The sequence below is a fragment of the Daucus carota genome, chromosome 2 (genome assembly GCF_001625215.2).
Source record: "Daucus carota subsp. sativus chromosome 2, DH1 v3.0, whole genome shotgun sequence".
Classification (NCBI taxonomy): Eukaryota; Viridiplantae; Streptophyta; class Magnoliopsida; order Apiales; family Apiaceae; genus Daucus; species Daucus carota.
This window is the reverse complement of record NC_030382.2, coordinates 40,303,479-40,322,882: the sequence shown is the minus strand read 5'-3', so window position 1 is coordinate 40,322,882 and position 19,404 is coordinate 40,303,479. Positions and strand designations below refer to the sequence as shown.

The following is a 19,404-nucleotide window of genomic DNA, read 5'->3' as shown; positions in this document are numbered from 1 at the left end:
ATCCTTTGAGTTCCCCAGCGTAATGTTCACTTAGGCTGCCCTAGGTTTTAATTACTGCTACAGCCAATGCATGCATGTACTGGGAGTAGAGTTTCAATGCAAAGATCTTTTAAATCTCTCCCCACGCCACCTCTGGACTTCATCTTATTGGGCTGGGGAGAAGTGGATTGTACAGTCAGCTTCTTAGCTTCTCAAGGTAATTATTACTGAGAGAGATTAGTTCCAATATCCAATGTTTATTAGCACCAAGCCAGCATTATTTTACTTCTTTTCCCTCCATCCTTAGTAGACTATCTGCACCAATTAATTTATCTCGAAACATAAATTGAATTTTAAATCTTTTGTCCTTCACCAGATTTTCCCAATCTTACAGGATATTTAGAGATTCCTCCTCCCTGTACCCAGCTCTGGCTTTCAAAAATTGTTCCTCCAAAATTTTTGAGTCTGTACATAAGGTGAAGATGCCATCTAGCTGGGACGACTGAATAATCTGCGTGTATATAAATAATAATGCTTCCCTTTCTGCCTCCAGTGGACTATTAGCTTTTCCAGGACCTGAAAAAATAAAAATTAAATTGTCTTCCAGGTCTGTTATGCAACCTCCTACTCCACACCTAACTCAATTATCTGGCAAGAGCTTCCAGGAGCCATCTGAATACCCTATAAAATTTGCGTTACACCACATAAAATCCCCTCCTTTGTGTTTTTTGTTAAAGAGAAGACAAGAACCTCTAGGGTTGACTTTCCACAAAGATTCTAATCCTTTAGCCATTTTTCCAGCTGCCAGTAACCATTCAAAAGCTCTAGTCTTTATTAACCAAGTCAATTTCTCCTCATTCCAGTCTTGTTTGGAGAAAATTCTCTCATTTCTAGCTAGCCAGATTGTCCATAGCAATGCTATTACTGAGGTGTGCCAAGCCTCTCTGAGTGCCACTCCTTTGAGACATCTGAGGAGTAACAAGAGATCACCATGTCCATTCATAACATTCCTATTCAAACTCCACCAATCATAGAAGATTATCCAGACTTTTCTCACTAGATAACAATTCCAGAATAAGTGCTCTCTTGATTCTCTCTCTATGCCACACAAAGAACAATTGGGACTAAATTTCAATGGAACCCTGCTATTTAAGACCTTCTGAATTGGGAGAATATCATGCTGATATTTCCAAAGAAATAGAGAGATCTTTGGTGGTATCCTAAGGCACCAAACCTTCCTCCAATGATTGGTGAAGGAGTCATCTAGCCCCATAATGAGTTTGTACCCCAACCTTGTGGAGTAAGCTTGATCTCTATAGGGCCACTTAATAGCATCATATCCATTTCCCAAATTGATATGACTGAAGCAGGATAATAGTTCTTCAGCTTGCTCTTGCTCCCATTCCCTTAAAGGTCTCCTCCAATTAAAGAGATTTAAAGAAGTGCAATTGCTAATTACCTCTTTGACTGAAGAATTCTTGTTCTGAGCAAGATTGTAAAACCTAGGATATAGCCTTGATAGAGGCCATTCCTTGCACCATGAGTCTTCCCAGAAGAATACTGATTCCACATTCCTGACTTGCCATCTAGTGGTTGAAATAGATAAAAAAAAATGACTCCACCAGGACTCCTCCTTTACAGAACAAATGTCCTTCATTATATATGAGAGATCCCCTCTATTTGCACAATCTTCAATCCCTCTATAAGGTGAAAAACAATTATTTTTGCTTAGAAGTTCTTTTTCAGTAAAACTACGAATGATAAAATGAAATTTTAAAGTACATGTATGTGTTAGCCTATGATAATTTTAAGAGGAGGGATTTGGGACCCTAATAAATTTAAGAAAATAAATGTTTCTGAATTCTGATATATTGTCTAAAATTATTTAAAATTTTAAAAAGTCTACTAAATTATGATTTGAAGTGCATACAATTTCTGTTAACTGATTATCAAAATAATCAATAACAAAAGAACATAATGAGATTGTAATATATTTTATATTAATATATTGTCGGGTCGAAATCGAAATATAAAATGACACTTAACTAAAAAAAATATAAATATTAAAAGATTGGTTGATCATTATAATTTGATTTTTCAATGATATTCTTAACACAAGATATTTAAAATTTTTATTATCTAAAGCCTAAAATTGTATAACATATTAAAATTAAATATAGCGTGTTGTAAATATATATAAACTATACTGTATTATTAAAATCAAATATGAATTAGTCAACGATTTCAGTCCGTTGAATCTCTTAATCAATTTGATGGAAATTGATAAATCGAAATTTTTATATTTCAATTAAAATTTACTAGAACTATAGAATACGGCTCTGGAACGGAGATTTTTTGAATCGAATGACGACCGTAACGAATATCGGCTCAATCTGAAGGAAATTATGCGCAAGTTTTACAGAATTATTATGAAGCTATGCGACTAGAAATTGATCCCTATAATCGAAGTTATACTCTATAACATAGGACTTACCGGCGACAAAAAAATAAGATGATTTATTAATTTAAACACGTATAAATAATTATTCAATTAAGTTTAAGTTCTTTGGAGACCACTTATATTTGTAGTATTGGACCGTCCATCACTTTCTAATCTAATGGCGCGGCTGAATTAACATTTTTTAAATGCAAGGCTATATATTGATAGACTTATCCAAATATGTTTATATGGGATAAATCATTATAACTGTTAGTCACTTGCAAGCGATGTTTGTGCAGGGCGGTTTTCAACAAGGAGCCAGACTTTTAACATGGACTACCTTTGATTTGTTCTCTTGTTCTGTGCTCGTAATTGTCCTTCACCGTATTTCAAAATTGTTTTACGATTTTTATCTCCCAAACTCAGATATTCCATTATTCTGCAAATAATAAATTAAGAGGAACCCTAAACCAAAATCAAGATAAATCAATATATAAGCAAACACATGTGGGTGACGAGACTTTTACCACTACTCCTCGCATGAATTCAACGAAACCAATTTATCTTCACTTCGCTGCTTTAATGAAAGCGTCCCCAAGATAAATTTAATTGATAACCGTCCAAATTGGTCGAGTGAAGTGCAGGACAATACTACTCCTTATATTCAATCAATGTATTGATTATACGTATCTATTTTCTAGTACATTACATCATTTTAAAATTCCCGGTCTTTTAATAAATATTGTAATTATTCTCAATTTTTAATCTTAATTGTCCTTTATGTTGCCGATCCAATAGTCTAGATTGGGACTCCAATTATGTGGGTATCCAAGAAACCCAACTCAATTATTAAATTATTAAAACAATAATTCCGCTTAAAACATTAAATCAAGATTCGACCTCAATAAATTAAATATCATGGTTGCTAAATGCAAATCAATTTTGCTTGATGCAATTCACCGAAATTACTCTACTGTCCTTCTTGTTGTTTTAGGTGCACATTGAATGTCTAGTTTGTTGGAGTCTTACAGCTCATCAACACTGGTTAGAATTTACTCATTTACTCGTGCAATGTGTAACCGTTTCTTAATTTTATATGTAAACCAACATATCATGATTAAATAACATGAATATATTACTCTGTGATTAATTTTTTTTTAACATTTTCTAAAAGAATTTTGATTTTAAACCCACATTTTTAAGTATTTCGAAAGGATAGTCAAAATTATAATTATAATTTTTCTTTTATAAATAAAAATATATAATCTAAATTTTAATCACAAAAAGTTAATACAAACTAACTAATTGTGTCCTGCATTTAGAATATCTGAAATTACATGCTCAAACTCAAAATGACAAATAAAAATTATAAGAAATAAGTTTTATTAAGTATTTTATTTGTATGTTTATTTATATTTGAGAGGACATATTGTGATTATATTTACTTGCTACGCTGAAAATTAGTATATACTCCTTAGGGTTAAATTTAATAGGGGTTTGACACTTTTAAGAGTTTTGACTGCACACATGAAATTATCATTTTCAATTTTTAATATTTTTATTCATAAAAAAATTTAAAAAAATATATAATTTTAAATATGCGGTCAAAACTTTTAAAAGTGAATGTAAAAAAGTCAAGACACTAATATATCCGGAGAGTATAATTTTTGACTATCATATTTAGTAGTAAAATTTAAGCATGCATCAGCACTTTGTAATATTTGCTTAAATTTATTTATTTATATAAAATAATAATTATTCAGTATCGAGTAACTAGATATCAAAAGCATGATTTGTATATAATATTTTCTATTTTTTTGTTTAACTCATGTGTTTATAGTTATCATTTTCTTTTTTCAACATGTATTTTAAAATAAAGACTAATTGCTCCACTAACTTTTACTTCAAATTATTATTTAAGGGAATAAAATTGAAAAAATTATTTATGGCGCTGTCTTTTTTATTCGACTTAAAATACATATAAACAATCTATACGAGAGACAATTAAAATATTATTTTTTTATAAAATAAGAACAATATATATACTACGATAAAAGGAGTTCAAGATAAATTGATTTCACTTATTTTAAAAAAAATACATTTTCACTAAACACGATGATATATTAATTATACTGAAAACATTGACGAAAATAAAATATTTTTTCAATAATTACTAATTGAGTGATGTCAATTTAAAATTTGATATATATTCAAGAATTGAATTTAAAATTTTAACCAAAGACAATTTTAGTGAATTTATATAATAAGTAGAATATGATAAAATTATTAATAAATTAAAGTATTTCTTCTGAATAATAACCTAAACATAGGAAAACACTAAATGCCAATGCTCCTCGTAATCATCTAAGCGCCTTTAATGCATCACACTCACATTCTATATTTAATACATATTAACTGTACTAAGAGTCTATATTTAATACTCCCTCCGTTTCAATTTACATGTCCACTTTAAAGAATTTTTTTTGTTTCAAATTACTTGTCCACTTCAACTTTCAATGCAAAATCATATTTCCAAAGTCAATTCTACTCCACATATCTCTTATTCCTATTTCCTAGATCAATCTCACTCCACATATTTTGATCATTTAATGCAATTAATATGTGAATAACCACTTTTCTTAAACTGTGTGAATTTTTTAAAGTGGACATCTAATTTGAAACGGAGGGAGTACATATTAACTGTACTAAGAGGTTATGAGAGTAATTTGTGCGAATTGCATTAAGCAAAACTGATTTGCATTTAGCAACACCCTTAAATATAAATACCTAATGATAAAAATGAACCGAGACGAATCGCAAGTCAAAGGGGTGAAGGAATAGAAGCGGTGCAAATTGAGGCAACTACATCGAAAGCTCCTTTATTTTCCGCCTTGATAACCAATCTTCTTCTACTTGTCCTACGTAGCATCCAATCAATCTCCTCTCTTCTTTTTCATCCTCTTCCGATCTCTCTTAATCGCTTTTATCAAGGTATTGTTTTCATAATCCACTGCTTTTAATTGATGTTTTGTTTAACAGAGTTTTTTATAACTGCTGTCAATTGAGGTTCTGTTTATTTTATTAATTTAATTTGATTAATTTGATTTGATCAGAGATTTATATTACTGCTAAATTCGAGATCAGTTTGTATACTCTTATTACTTGATCTTCGATTAATCTATGCTAGATTTCGAGTCAGTTTCGAGTAACTTATACTGCTTGTATGTGAAATTCGCCGATGTTTTTATTAATTAATTAATTATAGGAGTTATTGTTCTGGTTTGTTAACGAGGACCTAACAACAGACTCATGTGCTCAGAATTTTTAGGTTTGATTGTTTAAATATGTATGTATACATATTAATTTCAGCAGATTTTTCGAAGATTAGTATGGACTGTGTATTGTGTGGATATTATTTGGTTGAGATGTATAGCGATATCATAGAGCAGGTGATAGTGTACTTTGAGCGTTTTATGGTCATTTTGTTATTGGTTGATCAAAAGAATACAGGAGATTCTGTTCATTTGATGTAAATATATGAACTGTTCTTATGATTTTAATTTTGTCCAGGATAACGCAATTCTGAAGATGATAGCGGAGATTTTGTGCTGAGAGTGTTGAGGCTTGTTTGGAATATAAGAATTGCAGTGAACTGAGGTATATCGAGTTAAAGGATTAGTGTTGGTTGTGTTTTATGTGTTTTATTTGAGTAGAGATGTATAGCAATTTCAAAGAGCAAGCGATAGTATATATAAAGCAAGCAGTTGAGCAAGATGAGGCTGGAAATTATCCCAGGGCGTTTTCACTATATATGAATGGATTGGAGTATTTTAGGACTCATTTGAAGTACGAAAAGAATCCTAAAGTGAAGGAAGCTATTACACAGAAGTTTACTGAGTATTTAAGAAGGGCGGAGGAAATTAGGGAGGTTATTGATAATGGAGGGGCTGCTCCGTCGTCGAATGGAGATGCTGCAGTGGCAGCACGACCAAAGACTAAACCAAAGAATGGTGAAGGGGGAGATGGGGAGGATTCGGAGCAGGCTAAACTTAGGTCTGGGCTTAATTCTGCAATTATTAGAGAGAAGCCAAATGTGAAGTGGAATGACGTTGCAGGTCTCGAGAGTGCCAAGCAGGCATTGCAGGAGGCTGTCATTTTGCCGGTCAAATTTCCACAATTTTTCACAGGTTAGTGAAAAGCTTGTGGTGCTTGCCCCCCCCCCCCCCCCCCCACCCACCCACCCACCCACCCACACACACAAACAACTATATGCTAACCAATATTGATCTTGTTATTGGTGATGTAAATTAGACATACTTCCGTTATGAATTGCCACTTTTCATATAAACATTGAGCATATATTGGCCTTGTGTTATAAAACAAGAATAAAAGAAGTGAAGTTGACTTCGAAAGAAAAAAGTTAAACCCCTAAAGGTGCCACTTTACATCTTACCTTAAAAACATCCATGTCTAGCTAGCTCATAACAAATTGTTAGGATGGCCGACCCTATCGAATTAGTTGAATGCAATGCCCTGGGCAATTATGATTTTGTTGGTTAGGATTTGATAACAGCCAAGCAGCGAAACAGGCTAAGCAGTCTAGTGTTTTTCATGTAATGCAAATGATGGAGAAAGTCAAAAGTGAAGAAATTCAAAAGTAAAGAAAGAAAGGAAAAGGAACATTGAGAAATAGTATTACCTTAATAGATAAAATGAACCACTTGTTTATGCCAACATTATGTCCTATAAGTATTACCTTGTAGTGATTGCCTATTTGCATAATTGTTGATGGTCACAAGTTTTATTCACCTTTGGGGACCATCTGCTTCTATCTTATTAGTTAAGTTTCACATTGACATTATAATTTTGTTTTCAGCATCTAAATATTCTGTAACTGTCTTAACTAACATTTTGTGTGGTTGGTTCGAACAGAATGTGCTAAGAATGATAAATTATATATAAGTTCTATGGAGTACAAAAAAACATTGGAGTATTGTAGTACAAATCATAAATTTTTAGTTTAATCATAAATAATATCTCCGATTATCCAGATTTATATATAATTTATCATTTATATGCAGTATTAAACATAATTATCAATTAATCATTAATATCTTTCAACTTTAACAAGTATTAAGATTGTTGTTCTGCTTATAAGTTATATTACAGAACATAATGTCCTACGATTTATAAAAGTAACTGTTCTATCTTTTGCTTACAATGTTTATGTTGTAGAACATAATCTGCAGGTTTTCGGATCTTTACAATTATTGTTGAACCAAAAAAATTAAGATTCAAATGACTAGATTATATTTTATCAAATCTTGTACTCCAATACTCCAATATTTTTTGTACTCCATAGAACTTGACTCTCTCTCTCTCTCTCTCTCTCTCTATATATATATATATATATATATATATAGAGAGAGAGAGAGTTTTACTCCAATAGAAACCTCTTTATTCTAGAAACTAAAAACCTAGCTGAAATATCACTAAATCCTAAAGTAAATACCACTAAATTCTTAAACAACCCCATCTCCACCTCCATCTTCACCAACCCCACCTCCATCTTCACCAACCCCACCTCCACATCCGCCACTGCCACCAACTCCGTCTCACCTCCTCCATAACCACCACCACCTCTATGCCGCCCGCCCCCTCCATCTCCACCTCCATTATATCTCTAACAACACAATCTCCACCTCCATCTTCACCAACCCCATCTTAGTCGATGTTTCAACCTTCTTCAGCCCCGTTCATACTTCTTTCTCCACCTCGGCGCAACTTCAAAACACGGCGGAGCCGCCACTATTCCGGCAACGCTCCAACCTCCTACTTCAAGCCACCCACACCTTCGCTACAATCATCCTTCCTCCATCTCCACCTTCACCTCCACCATCTCCACCACCGTCACCACCATCTGTATCGAAAACGTGAACAAATCTGGAGATTTGAGCAGTTTTTGGAACATATATGGAGATTCTGGGCTGTTTCTGCAAGTTTTCATTAATTCTTGCAACACAAATCACTAAATCCTAAAGAGAATATCACTAAATTGTACTGCGAATATCACTAACTTGTATTGGTTTCTAGTTTTTATTTTAAAAGTGGTTTCTATTTGATCATGAGCCTATATATATATATATATATATTATATTTAATATAGTCTGCCTCTTTATGAAAGCCTGCATTGCTAGCTGCACTTATTTGAATGTAAAACCTGGACCAACCAGTTTAATGTTTAAAGCAACGAGCCACCATCACTCAGGAACCGCGCCAATATCTATCTTTCACCCAATTCCCTGTATCGTTTAAAGAATTATTATTTTGGTATTTCTCATTATTGTTTAGAACTAAATTGATATATTATGATCTAGTAGCCTTTGTTGGGAGTTCACAAAAAAATTTGTTGGATGATTAGTATTGCATATATGGTGCACGATCAGAAGTGATTATCTGGAATTAGGGAAGAATGAGTATTTTTAGATTTTTTTTTTTTTCATTATCCTGTTCGGTTTCAGATTCTTGTACCAAGTGATGTTATCTTTATGTATTTGAAATTATTAACGAGCCGACTTTATTGATCAAATATTTTGTCTTCTAGGCTTTGAACATCTGTCTATACCTTTCTACCTAGTAAGTTTTAATCTGGGCCAGTTATACTGCAGCACTTGATACTGAAACAATTCAGGGAAAGAGGAGCATATGATTTCATATGCTTATCCTATTTACGTCTTTCTGTATTGTGATTATGTAATATGTATGTACTTGCTAGTATCCAGGGTGGTTTGTTTTCTGCTTCAGTCTTGAGATTGACAATGGCTAGTCTTCTACATTTTATTAGGAAAAAGGCGACCCTGGAGGGCTTTCCTCTTATATGGTCCCCCTGGAACAGGAAAGTCATATCTAGCAAAAGCAGTTGCCACTGAAGCAGATTCAACCTTCTTTAGGTATCGCATTCTTTACCGCCTAATATTCTGGCTCAAACTGACACGTCTTTAAAATAATATACGAGGAAGTACAAATTTAAATTCAACCATGTGAAACTTGTTTATATAATGCAAATTATTTACTTTCTAGAGGCTTGCATAAGTACTTGTTGGATGTTATTGTTGTGGATTTTTTTTACTTCAGTTGATACTTAAGTGATGATAATAACAATGACAATAATAGTAGTAGTAGTAGTAGCAGTAGTAATTAATGTTTATATTCATCTTTAGAAATAGATATATATTCTTGTATTTTTCATTATCAATTTATGCATTTGATATTCGCATAAGGTTTTCGTCAAAGTATTTTATCATAGGCAACATTAGGGCAAGCAAAATCAGAACTGACCCGATTCTATTTGCAAAGTACAAATTTAAATTGGAGTTTCCCGGGTTCGGGTTGACCCAAATAGACCCGAAAAAGTTGGGTCATTTTTAGGTTACACCAAAACTAACTCGAAATATATAATTATATATATATGATTAAATTTTAAATATTATAAAAAATATGTGATTTATATTAGATATGTATTATTTATTATTTAAAATTAATAAATATACTATTTTAATCTGATGTAAATTACTTTTAAGATTAAAATATTAATTTTTTATTTAAAAATATATTTTTAATTAATTATTGTTTCGGGTCGGGTTACCCGCGGCTAGTGTGGTTTGGGTCAAATTTTTTATTTGAGTCCGTCAACCTGAACCGAAACCCGTATGTTCGTGCATACAAATATACAATATCTGTCAATATGGATGATGACTTGGTCGTTAGAAGTTAGAAAGTGCTATAAAAGTAGAAGCAATCATGATTACTTGCTTTCTGAACTTTAAATGTATAAAGGGTGCTGGCATGAGTTTCTAATAATGTATTACATGTATACCTATTATTGTTGTTAAATAATACATCAATCAACTTGCACATTCCCTTCTAGTTTGCATGTTGAGGACAATGATTTATTTTTTCTTGCATCAGGTCTACATATCATTTCTCGATTTATGTATGCAGATGTGTTTGCCTTTTAAACATAGAATGTGTTTTTGCCTTTCAAACGTATGCAAATATACCGAACTAGCAGAAGTGACTGACAGCTTTTGTTTATGGTTGCGTACAGCATTTCTTCATCAGATCTTGTTTCAAAATGGATGGGGGAAAGTGAAAAGCTTGTTTCAAATCTTTTTCAGATGGCTCGTGATAGTGCTCCGTCAATTATTTTCATTGATGAAATAGACTCTTTAGTTGGTCAACGTGGTGAAGGCAATGAGAGTGAAGCATCTAGGCGTATTAAAACTGAGCTGCTTGTGCAGATGCAGGTATGTCCTGGTTTGCAATATTACTACAGGCCCAACATTGTTTGCAACTTTTTATGAGATAGTTTATGACTTATATGTTAATATCAGCTTATTGGTGGCTGTTTGTGTAATAAGTAAAAGTGGCTTATAAGTAACTTTCAAGTTGAATTCTGAAAAGTAGAAAATGTGTACTTAATTCAGTTAAATCTGACTAATAGTACTTCATTAATTTTTTAGTTTTTATTTATAATAAAATATCAATTACTAATAAATTTATCAAAACTGATAACAACTTCCCAAGTAAAAAATTTGCAAGTGAAAAGTAACTTTTTTTATAACCAAACAGTGTAATGGTTTTACTATTACTTGAGAAGAAATTAACTGATAAAACTCAACTAGCAAGTATCGAAACAAACAACAGTCCAGATCTGATAGCTACAGAATGAAAAGGATAAAGATGGCGTTCGAGAGGCCAACACTCTCCACAAGAAAAGCAATTACAATTATCTCATAACCTAATCACCCTATTCTCCCAAAGCACTACTATATCCATCCTCAGCTGCAAACTTCCCCAAACTGCCCCTTGACTCCACTGTTGACTTCTTTTACTTATCCTCTTTTGCAAAGACCGGTTTACCCTTCCACTTCTTTCTCGAATACGTTAACGTAGCAGGTGGTGACATATTTTGTTGCATGACAATACCCCCTCCCCAAAGATTCACCTTGTCCTCAAGGTGGAAGGAAGGAAACAGATTACAGAGGTTTGTGGCATCCTCCCACGTAGCTTCAAACCTTGGCAGCCCCTTCCACTTGATTAAGGTTTCCAGGCGCTGAGCTGCACCCTCCTGCACATACCGAACCTCAAGCAACTCCTCTGGTTCGACTCGTAACTCCAGGTTTGGAGATAGTTGTGGTGGCAAGGTGGACAGAGGTGTGTCCGAGCCAAGACAACGTTTCAACTGCGAAACATGGAACACGGGGTGAATCGCAGCATGTGAAGGCAACTCCAGTTTATAAGCCACCTTGCCCACTTTCTGAATAATACGGAAAGGACCGTAAAATCGAGGTGCCAACTTCTCATAAGGTCTCCTGGCTAAGGATTGTTGGCGGTATGGCTGCAGTTTGAGATAAACATTGTCCCCAACCTCAAAAGACACATCACGACGCCTAGTATCGGCAGCTTGTTTCATGACTTGTTGTGCCCTTGTCAAATTAAACTTTAACTCATCTAAGAGAGCATCTCTCTCCTGAAGCATCTCCTCCAAGCTGTTAACTGCAGTTTGGCCATGACCAATACGCGCCACATGAGGCGGATCTCGCCCGTACACAACTTTAAAAGGACTGAGCTTGGTGGAGCTGTGTGGCGAAGTGTTATAGGAAAACTCAGCCCACGGTAACCAAACTGCCCAAGAAGTGGGACGACTGCCCACGAAACATCGAAGATAGGTTTCCAACCCCTTGTTTACTATCTCCGTCTGCCCGTCAGTTTGCGGGTGGTAAGAGGTACTCTTACGGAGTTGAGTCCCGTGTAATTTGAAGATCTCTTTCCAGAAAGTGCTTAAGAAGATACGATCCCTATCAGAAATAATGGAAGTCGGAAAGCCATGTAAACGCACAACTTCCTTAATAAACACAGCAGCAACCGAGAACGCATCAAACGGATGCTTCAGACCAATAAAATGAGCATATTTGGACAATCTATCCACCACCACAAAAACAGTGTTCACTCCTCTGGACAACGGTAACCCCTCTACGAAGTCCATTGATATCTCTTCCCATACCTGTGTGGGTACAGGCAGTGGTTGCAAGAGGCCCATAGGTGACTGTTGGGAAGCCTTCTGTTGTTGGCAAACTGAGCAATTCTGCACATATATGGTGACATCGCGGCGCATCCCCTTCCAATACCATTCGGAGGCCAACCTTAAGTAGGTTTTTAATTCACCCGCATGACCCCCCATCACAGAGTCGTGATACTCATGCAAAAGTACAGGTTTGAGGGACGACTGTTGGGGCACCAACGTCCGCCCTTTGTACAACAATCTGTTATTAACCATGCTGAAATCCTTGTGTTCCTGTTTTCCCCCGAGCAAATCATCCATAATTGAGCGAAGGAACTGGTCGTTCTGGACTTCACGATCAAGTACGTCCCAAGAGATGGTAGGGATAGATAATAAGGCAGCTAAGACAACGTCACCCCCTTCCTTGCGAGACAGAGCATCTGCCACGCGATTGGTTGTACCTGCCTTGTATTGTATCTCAAAATCGAACCCCAAGAGTTTCGTAATCCACTTTTGGTAATCTGGATTAACCTCTCTCTGTTGTGTCAGAAATCGGAGGCTCTGCTGATCGGAACGGATGATAAAATGGCGCCCCAAGAGGTAAGGTCGCCACTTCTGAACGGCGAAACAGATGGCAGCCAATTCTTTTTCATAGACAGCCTTGGCTTGGCCTCGTACTCCCAATGATTTGCTGAAATATGCAACCGGGCGGCCCATTTGCATGAGAACGGCGCCTATACCAGTACCCGATGCATCAGCTTCAATAACAAACGGTTGCTGAAAATCCGGCATAGCCAGTACCGGGGCAGAAGTCATGGCGTGCTTGAGTAGTTCGAAGGCTTGTTGGGCACCAGCATCCCATCCAAAACTATCTTTCCGTAACTGGTCAGTGAGAGGCTTCGCAATATTGGCATATCCAGCCACAAACTTGCGGTAGTATCCAGTTAGCCCCAAAAATCCACGCAACTCACGCAAATTCTTTGGTGGTGGCCAATCCAGCATCACTTGCACCTTTTCTTTGTCCACCTCGACCCCCTGCTTAGAGATCACATGCCCTAAATACCCGATCACAGCCTTACCAAACTCACATTTTTTCTTGTTGGCATACAAGGAGTGTTCTGCCAGCACACCCAAGACTAACTGCAGGTGCTTACCATGATCCTCCAAGGTGGGACTATAAACTAAAATGTCATCGAAGAAAACGAGTACAAACTTGCGAAGATAAGGCCTGAAAATGTCGTTCATCAAAGATTGGAAGGTTGCCGGGGCATTCATTAACCCGAATGGCATGACAAGGAACTCGTAGTGGCCATCATGAGTTCGGAATGCAGTCTTATGGGTGTCTTCAGGCCTGACTAAGATTTGGTGATACCCGGAGCGAAGATCCAATTTCGAAAACATAGTGGCTCCATGTAATTCATCAATCAGCTCCTCTATCACCGGAATTGGATATTTATCCGGGACCGTTTCTTTGTTCAATGCTCGATAATCCACGCAAAACCTCCAAGACCCGTCTTTCTTCTTGACCAACAAAACCGGACTAGAAAAGGGACTCTTGGATGGTTTAATAATGCCAGCTGCCATCATTTCAGCAATAAGCCTTTCAATTTCGTCTTTTTGATTCTGGGGGTACCGATAAGGTCGAACCCCAACTGGATTGCTGCCAACCTTCATAGTAATCGAGTGCTCATGATTTCGGACTGGTGGCAACCCAACTGGCTCAGCAAAAACCTGTGAAAATTGAAGCAAAATGGGATCCAGGAGGTCAGAAACAGCCTGGTCTGTGACCATGGATGCAGCTGGATGCTCGACTGCAGCAACTATCTCGTTACACTCAACCCAATAACAATCATTCCCTTGTCGCAACACCTTCTTAAGAGCCTTGAATGATATCTGTGATTTCACCAGCGAGGGATCTCCTACCAAAGTGACAGGCTCCCCATTCAATTCAAACTTCATTATCTGGGTCTTCCAATTAGTGAAGACTTCCCCTAATTTTTCAAGCCACTGGATCCCTAATATCACATCAGAACTACCCAACTTCAAGGGAAGACAATCTTCCACAACCTCCACACCCCCCGATAATGTCAACTTCACTTCCTTACATACTCCTTCTCCTTTAATTGCCTCCCCATTCCCCAGTGCCACTCCGAAACACCCGGCATCAGTTATAGCAATACCCACGGCACTAATGGTATCAAATGAAATAAAATTGTGCGTTGCACCAGGGTCTATCATCACAACAACCTCAAAGTCACCAATCAGGCCACGTAATTTCATAGTTTTGGGGCTAGATATTCCAATGACAGAATTTAAAGAGACTTCGGTGAGTACCTCTTCCGTAGGCGAGGGAAGAGCATCACTGTCCTCACTGTCGAGCTCATCCTCCTCTGCAATCAACATAACATTGAGTTCCCTGCGCTTACACCTATGCCCCACTGACCATTTTGAGTCACACCTATAGCACAAACCTTTGGCACGCTTCTCTTGTAGCTCTTTGTCTGTGAGGCGACGGACATCCCCCCCACTAGCTGAAGTCAAACCAGGAGAGCTAGGGGACGATGCAGAGCTTTGAGAGTCCATTAGCTTGTTGCTCCCGTCCCTCGAAAAAGAAGGGCTAGTCACAGTACCACTTGAATGAGATCCAGGGGTCGAGAATAGCCTATTGGTCAGTGAAAACCCCCCTGACCGAGAAGGACCTCCCCCAAATTTTTTATCAGCATTCACACGAAGCTTTTCCTCCACTCGTATGGCCATCTCCATGGCATGTTCCAGATTCAATGGATTCATCAAGCGGACCTCTGCCTTAACAACATCCTTCAAGCCATTTATGAACTGTCCTAATAACATATCTTCAGATACATGCTCTAGCGGAGCAGCTGTCTCAATGAATTTACTTCGATACTCAGCAACTGAAGCCGTTTGTGAGGTAGCCAACCACTGTTCATACAGAGAACCACCATTAATTGACCGAAACTGGCGCAAGATAAACAACTTAAGATCAGACCAACGTCTAATAGGATGCCGTTTGTTTTCCCACTGATACCAGCGCAGCGCCTCGCCATCCATGGCCACTGCTGCTGCATCCAACATGTCCTCCTCCGACATACGATAAAACTTGAAATACCGTTCAACCCTCAAAAGCCACCCATCTGGATCAGTACCATCAAACACAGGCATGTCCAATTTACGATAACGCCAACTGGCACCATGTCCAGGCCCTCCCGTAGCATAGTTGAAACCCCCATTGTCACCTCCGACATTCACTCCTCCACCACTACGGCCCCCAGAGCCCTTAAAACCCTCCTCTGAGCCCAACAACCCCGAATTCGGGTTCCCCACCACAGAGGAGCCCTGGCCCCTATTGTTCTCCATCTTCTCCGGAAAGGACTGCAAAAATTGGGGTCCATTAAGGGCAGATCTCATCTCTGCTTGGAACTTGAGTTGTTCGTTGCGCAGAGATTGAATCATACTCTCGTGATAGTCCCGGCTCCTGCCGATTCGCCCTTCCAAACGACCGGATAGTGCCTCCAACTCTGAACCCAGTTGCTTAGTGGCTAGGGCTTGACCTTCAATTAAGATCTCAGTCAAAGAGTGGCGTAGCCCTTCGACAGCGGACTCCACCGCCTTAGTCACCAACTCCTGTATTCTGCCCTCTACCTCTACGACCTTCTCTTCCATCAGATCTAAACGCTGCGTCGTCGTCGGCGGCCCCATGGAATCGAACCGCTCTGATACCACTTGTAATGGTTTTACTATTACTTGAGAAGAAATTAACTGATAAAACTCAACTAGCAAGTATCGAAACAAACAACAGTCCAGATCTGATAGCTACAGAATGAAAAGGATAAAGATGGCGTTCGAGAGGCCAACACTCTCCACAAGAAAAGCAATTACAATTATCTCATAACCTAATCACCCTATTCTCCCAAAGCACTACTATATCCATCCTCAGCTGCAAACTTCCCCAAACTGCCCCTTGACTCCACTGTTGACTTCTTTTACTTATCCTCTTTTGCAAAGACCGGTTTACCCTTCCACTTCTTTCTCGAATACGTTAACGTAGCAGGTGGTGACATATTTTGTTGCATGACAAACAGCCACTGTATGATGTTTTGATTATTGTTCACACGGTTGTTTTGATTGTTGTCCACATGCTTCTTGTCCCTGCCTGTAAAATTTGGTGATTGTAAAGTCTCAACACCTGCTTTTAGCTTTTCGTTGCATACTAGTTATGACAGATTATTGTCTCTATGATGGCTGACTTGTTACAAGTTAGTCATGCAGTGTTTGTGTTGTTTTTGGTCATTTTTCTGCATCAGGTAGTGTTTGTGTTGTGTTTGGTCATTCTTCTTTTATGGACATACAAGACTTCGCAGAAATAATGTAGATCGTCTGTTTAGAACTTGACTTGGTTAATGTTTGATGTACCATACTTCCTTGAATTATGACGTGTATTGAAATTTTCAATTGAACGTGGTTACCTGAAGAATAGAGTCTAATGTGTACTCGACTTCTCAAATGGAATGTGCTTACCCAGTCATAGTTATAAAAATCGAAACACATCAGTTTGTAGAAACTACATCAGCTGTGCATAAAAGAAATATTTGGCTGGCTTTATTTAAGTTGAACAGTGCGTAGAAGAAATATTTAAAATTTAAGTGTGTAGTTAGCAACTCTTTATCAACTTTACAAGGCCAGGACAATTGTAAACAAGGCTCTCCTAAGCCTTATATTTACTAATTTAGGAAACCGGCCAATTTTAAGACTTCATTTTTGGTCCCACAACTCCCTGTATATAGGACAGTGGGGGAATAAACTGTGACCTGGAAAACCCCAAGGACTTAGCTTAGTAGTAGGAGAAAGAGTGGAAAGCATTTGGAGAGAAAGCTGTCCAGCATGCAGTTGCGTTTAGGCAAGAATTCCCGACTTGTACCTTGCAAAACCCTGATTTACTTGGTGGATGAGTCCTGAAGGGTGTATTATACACCATGTTTGCTTGGCAGGCATAAAGTAGTATATCTTAAAATATTTATCATATGATTTTTGAAGAATTTGAAGAAATTGATTCATTAAAGATCTAGTTCTAGTTGTTCGAAGTTGTTTGTCATTCATTGTCTATTATTATTGTTGAAATTGATTTAGAACTTCATTTTAATATATATAGGGTGTTGGAAGCCACGATGAGAAGGTTCTGGTTCTTGCAGCAACTAATACCCCCTATGCCTTGGACCAGGTGAAATTTTAGATCTCTTGCAAATACTTGCTTGCTACAAAGACCTGCTTTTTTTAGGTATGTGGGCCTACTTTTTGCTTCATGTCAAACTGTGATCCAATTCTAATTAACAGGCCATTAGGCGACGATTCGACAAAAGGATCTACATTCCTCTGCCAGATCTAAAGGCAAGGCAGCACATGTTTAAGGTAAATTAACAAGTTAAGTGCGCTTCTGTTATAATGACAAGCCCGGTGTATGATGCCTCCAATTGTATATTTCATATAATTATCTTCCATTCTCTGTTGCTAATGATCAGGTTCACCTGGGAGACACTCCTCACAACTTGACTGAGCGTGACTTTGAGCAACTAGCTCGAAAAACAGAAGGTTTCTCAGGTTCAGATATTGCAGTGTGTGTAAGTGTCTGGAGTATAACTAGTCTTTACAGGTTTTGTAACAATTTGACTGATTGGGTTACTATCAAAGAAGTCCCACCTGAACTTGTCCTCTCTATTATAGGTGAATGAAGTGCTCTTTGAACCTGTACGTAAAACTCAAGATGCTCAGTTCTTCATTAAGGATTCTGATACATGGATACCTTGTGGACCTAGACAACCTGGTGCTATCCAGACTAACATGCAGGAGCTAGCAGCACAAGGTTTGGCTTCCAAGGTATAAAATTACATACGTGATACAACCACCACTAGTTCAAGATCATATTACATTTGATGATTTTTTTTCTGTGTTGAATGAACTCATCCCTTGAAAGACAAAGCAAATTAGTTTTGGCTTTCTCTCCAACATCAGGATGTATTCATGTAATCTACTTAAAATTTTGTTGCAGATCCTTCCACCTCCCATTAGCAGAACAGATTTTGACAAAGTTTTGGCTAAACAAAAGCCAACTGTTAGCAAAGGAGATCTGGAAGTGCATGAGAGATTCACCAAGGAGTTTGGGGAAGAAGGTTGATTTATTTCCGGAAATGGGAGACAAGGTCAATTTGCTGGATTGCCTGTATCATATTGTTTATGAGACAAGATCTTTAAGCTCAATCCACCAGATCAATAATGCTTGCAATTCTTGCTATAACTGTACATCACGTTTATTTTATTGTATGCGTTTAATATAATTCCAGGTGGGTGTATAGTTAAAAAAAACAACTCATATTAATCTTGTTTGTAAAGCATAGATGATGGATACACGGATCAATTTTGTTTCGACATATATGCTGTGATTTATATGCTTATCCGATACTTTTCTGGTTCATAAGATTTTGATTACATATATTTGACCTTGCGGTATTACTGAAAGGAATTGGGAAGGTCAGAAGCACCGACACATCGACTCGTTCAAAAGAGATTGGAAATGGGAAGGTCAAAAGCAGATACATCGACTCGTTCAAAAGATTTTGTGATTGTATCTGTGTGTGTTGACCTGAATAGCAGAGTTTTTCAAATGATATGTAAAACTTGTGAGCAAGAGTTTTCTAAACGGTATTTCGGGGTCTTGCCTACGTATATAGTTACTCTTACGGTTTTCGGGCTCTAATTTATTGAAAGGTCATGTTTGACGCAGTTGTAGAATATCTACTTATTGCACATATCCAGAACTTGCAGTTTCCTTTCGAAACAAATAAGAATCTGGGTTGCTTGCCTTTAAAAATCATGCTACGTTACTTGGGACGAACCCCAACATGGTATTTAA

The 19,404-nt window shown here is 37.2% G+C and overlaps 2 protein-coding genes across 2 annotated transcripts; one reads left to right on the top strand and one right to left on the bottom strand.

Annotated features, from left to right (window-relative positions):
- Window positions 1-619: 619 nt before the first annotated feature.
- LOC108207561 (uncharacterized) lies at window positions 620-1,636 on the bottom strand. Its single transcript, XM_017377999.1, has one exon. The coding sequence runs from the start codon at window positions 1,634-1,636 to the stop codon at window positions 620-622; it is 1,017 nt and encodes a 338-aa protein (XP_017233488.1).
- Window positions 1,637-5,225: 3,589 nt separating this feature from the next.
- LOC108208958 (protein SUPPRESSOR OF K(+) TRANSPORT GROWTH DEFECT 1) lies at window positions 5,226-18,924 on the top strand. Its single transcript, XM_017379601.2, has 9 exons — window positions 5,226-5,410; window positions 5,990-6,606; window positions 9,264-9,369; window positions 10,527-10,725; window positions 17,650-17,718; window positions 17,832-17,906; window positions 18,017-18,115; window positions 18,219-18,371; window positions 18,544-18,924. Exons 2-9 carry the CDS (start codon window positions 6,135-6,137, stop codon window positions 18,667-18,669), a joined length of 1,299 nt encoding a protein of 432 aa, XP_017235090.1. The 5' UTR covers window positions 5,226-5,410; window positions 5,990-6,134; the 3' UTR covers window positions 18,670-18,924.
- The last annotated feature ends 480 nt before the right edge of the window (window positions 18,925-19,404 follow it).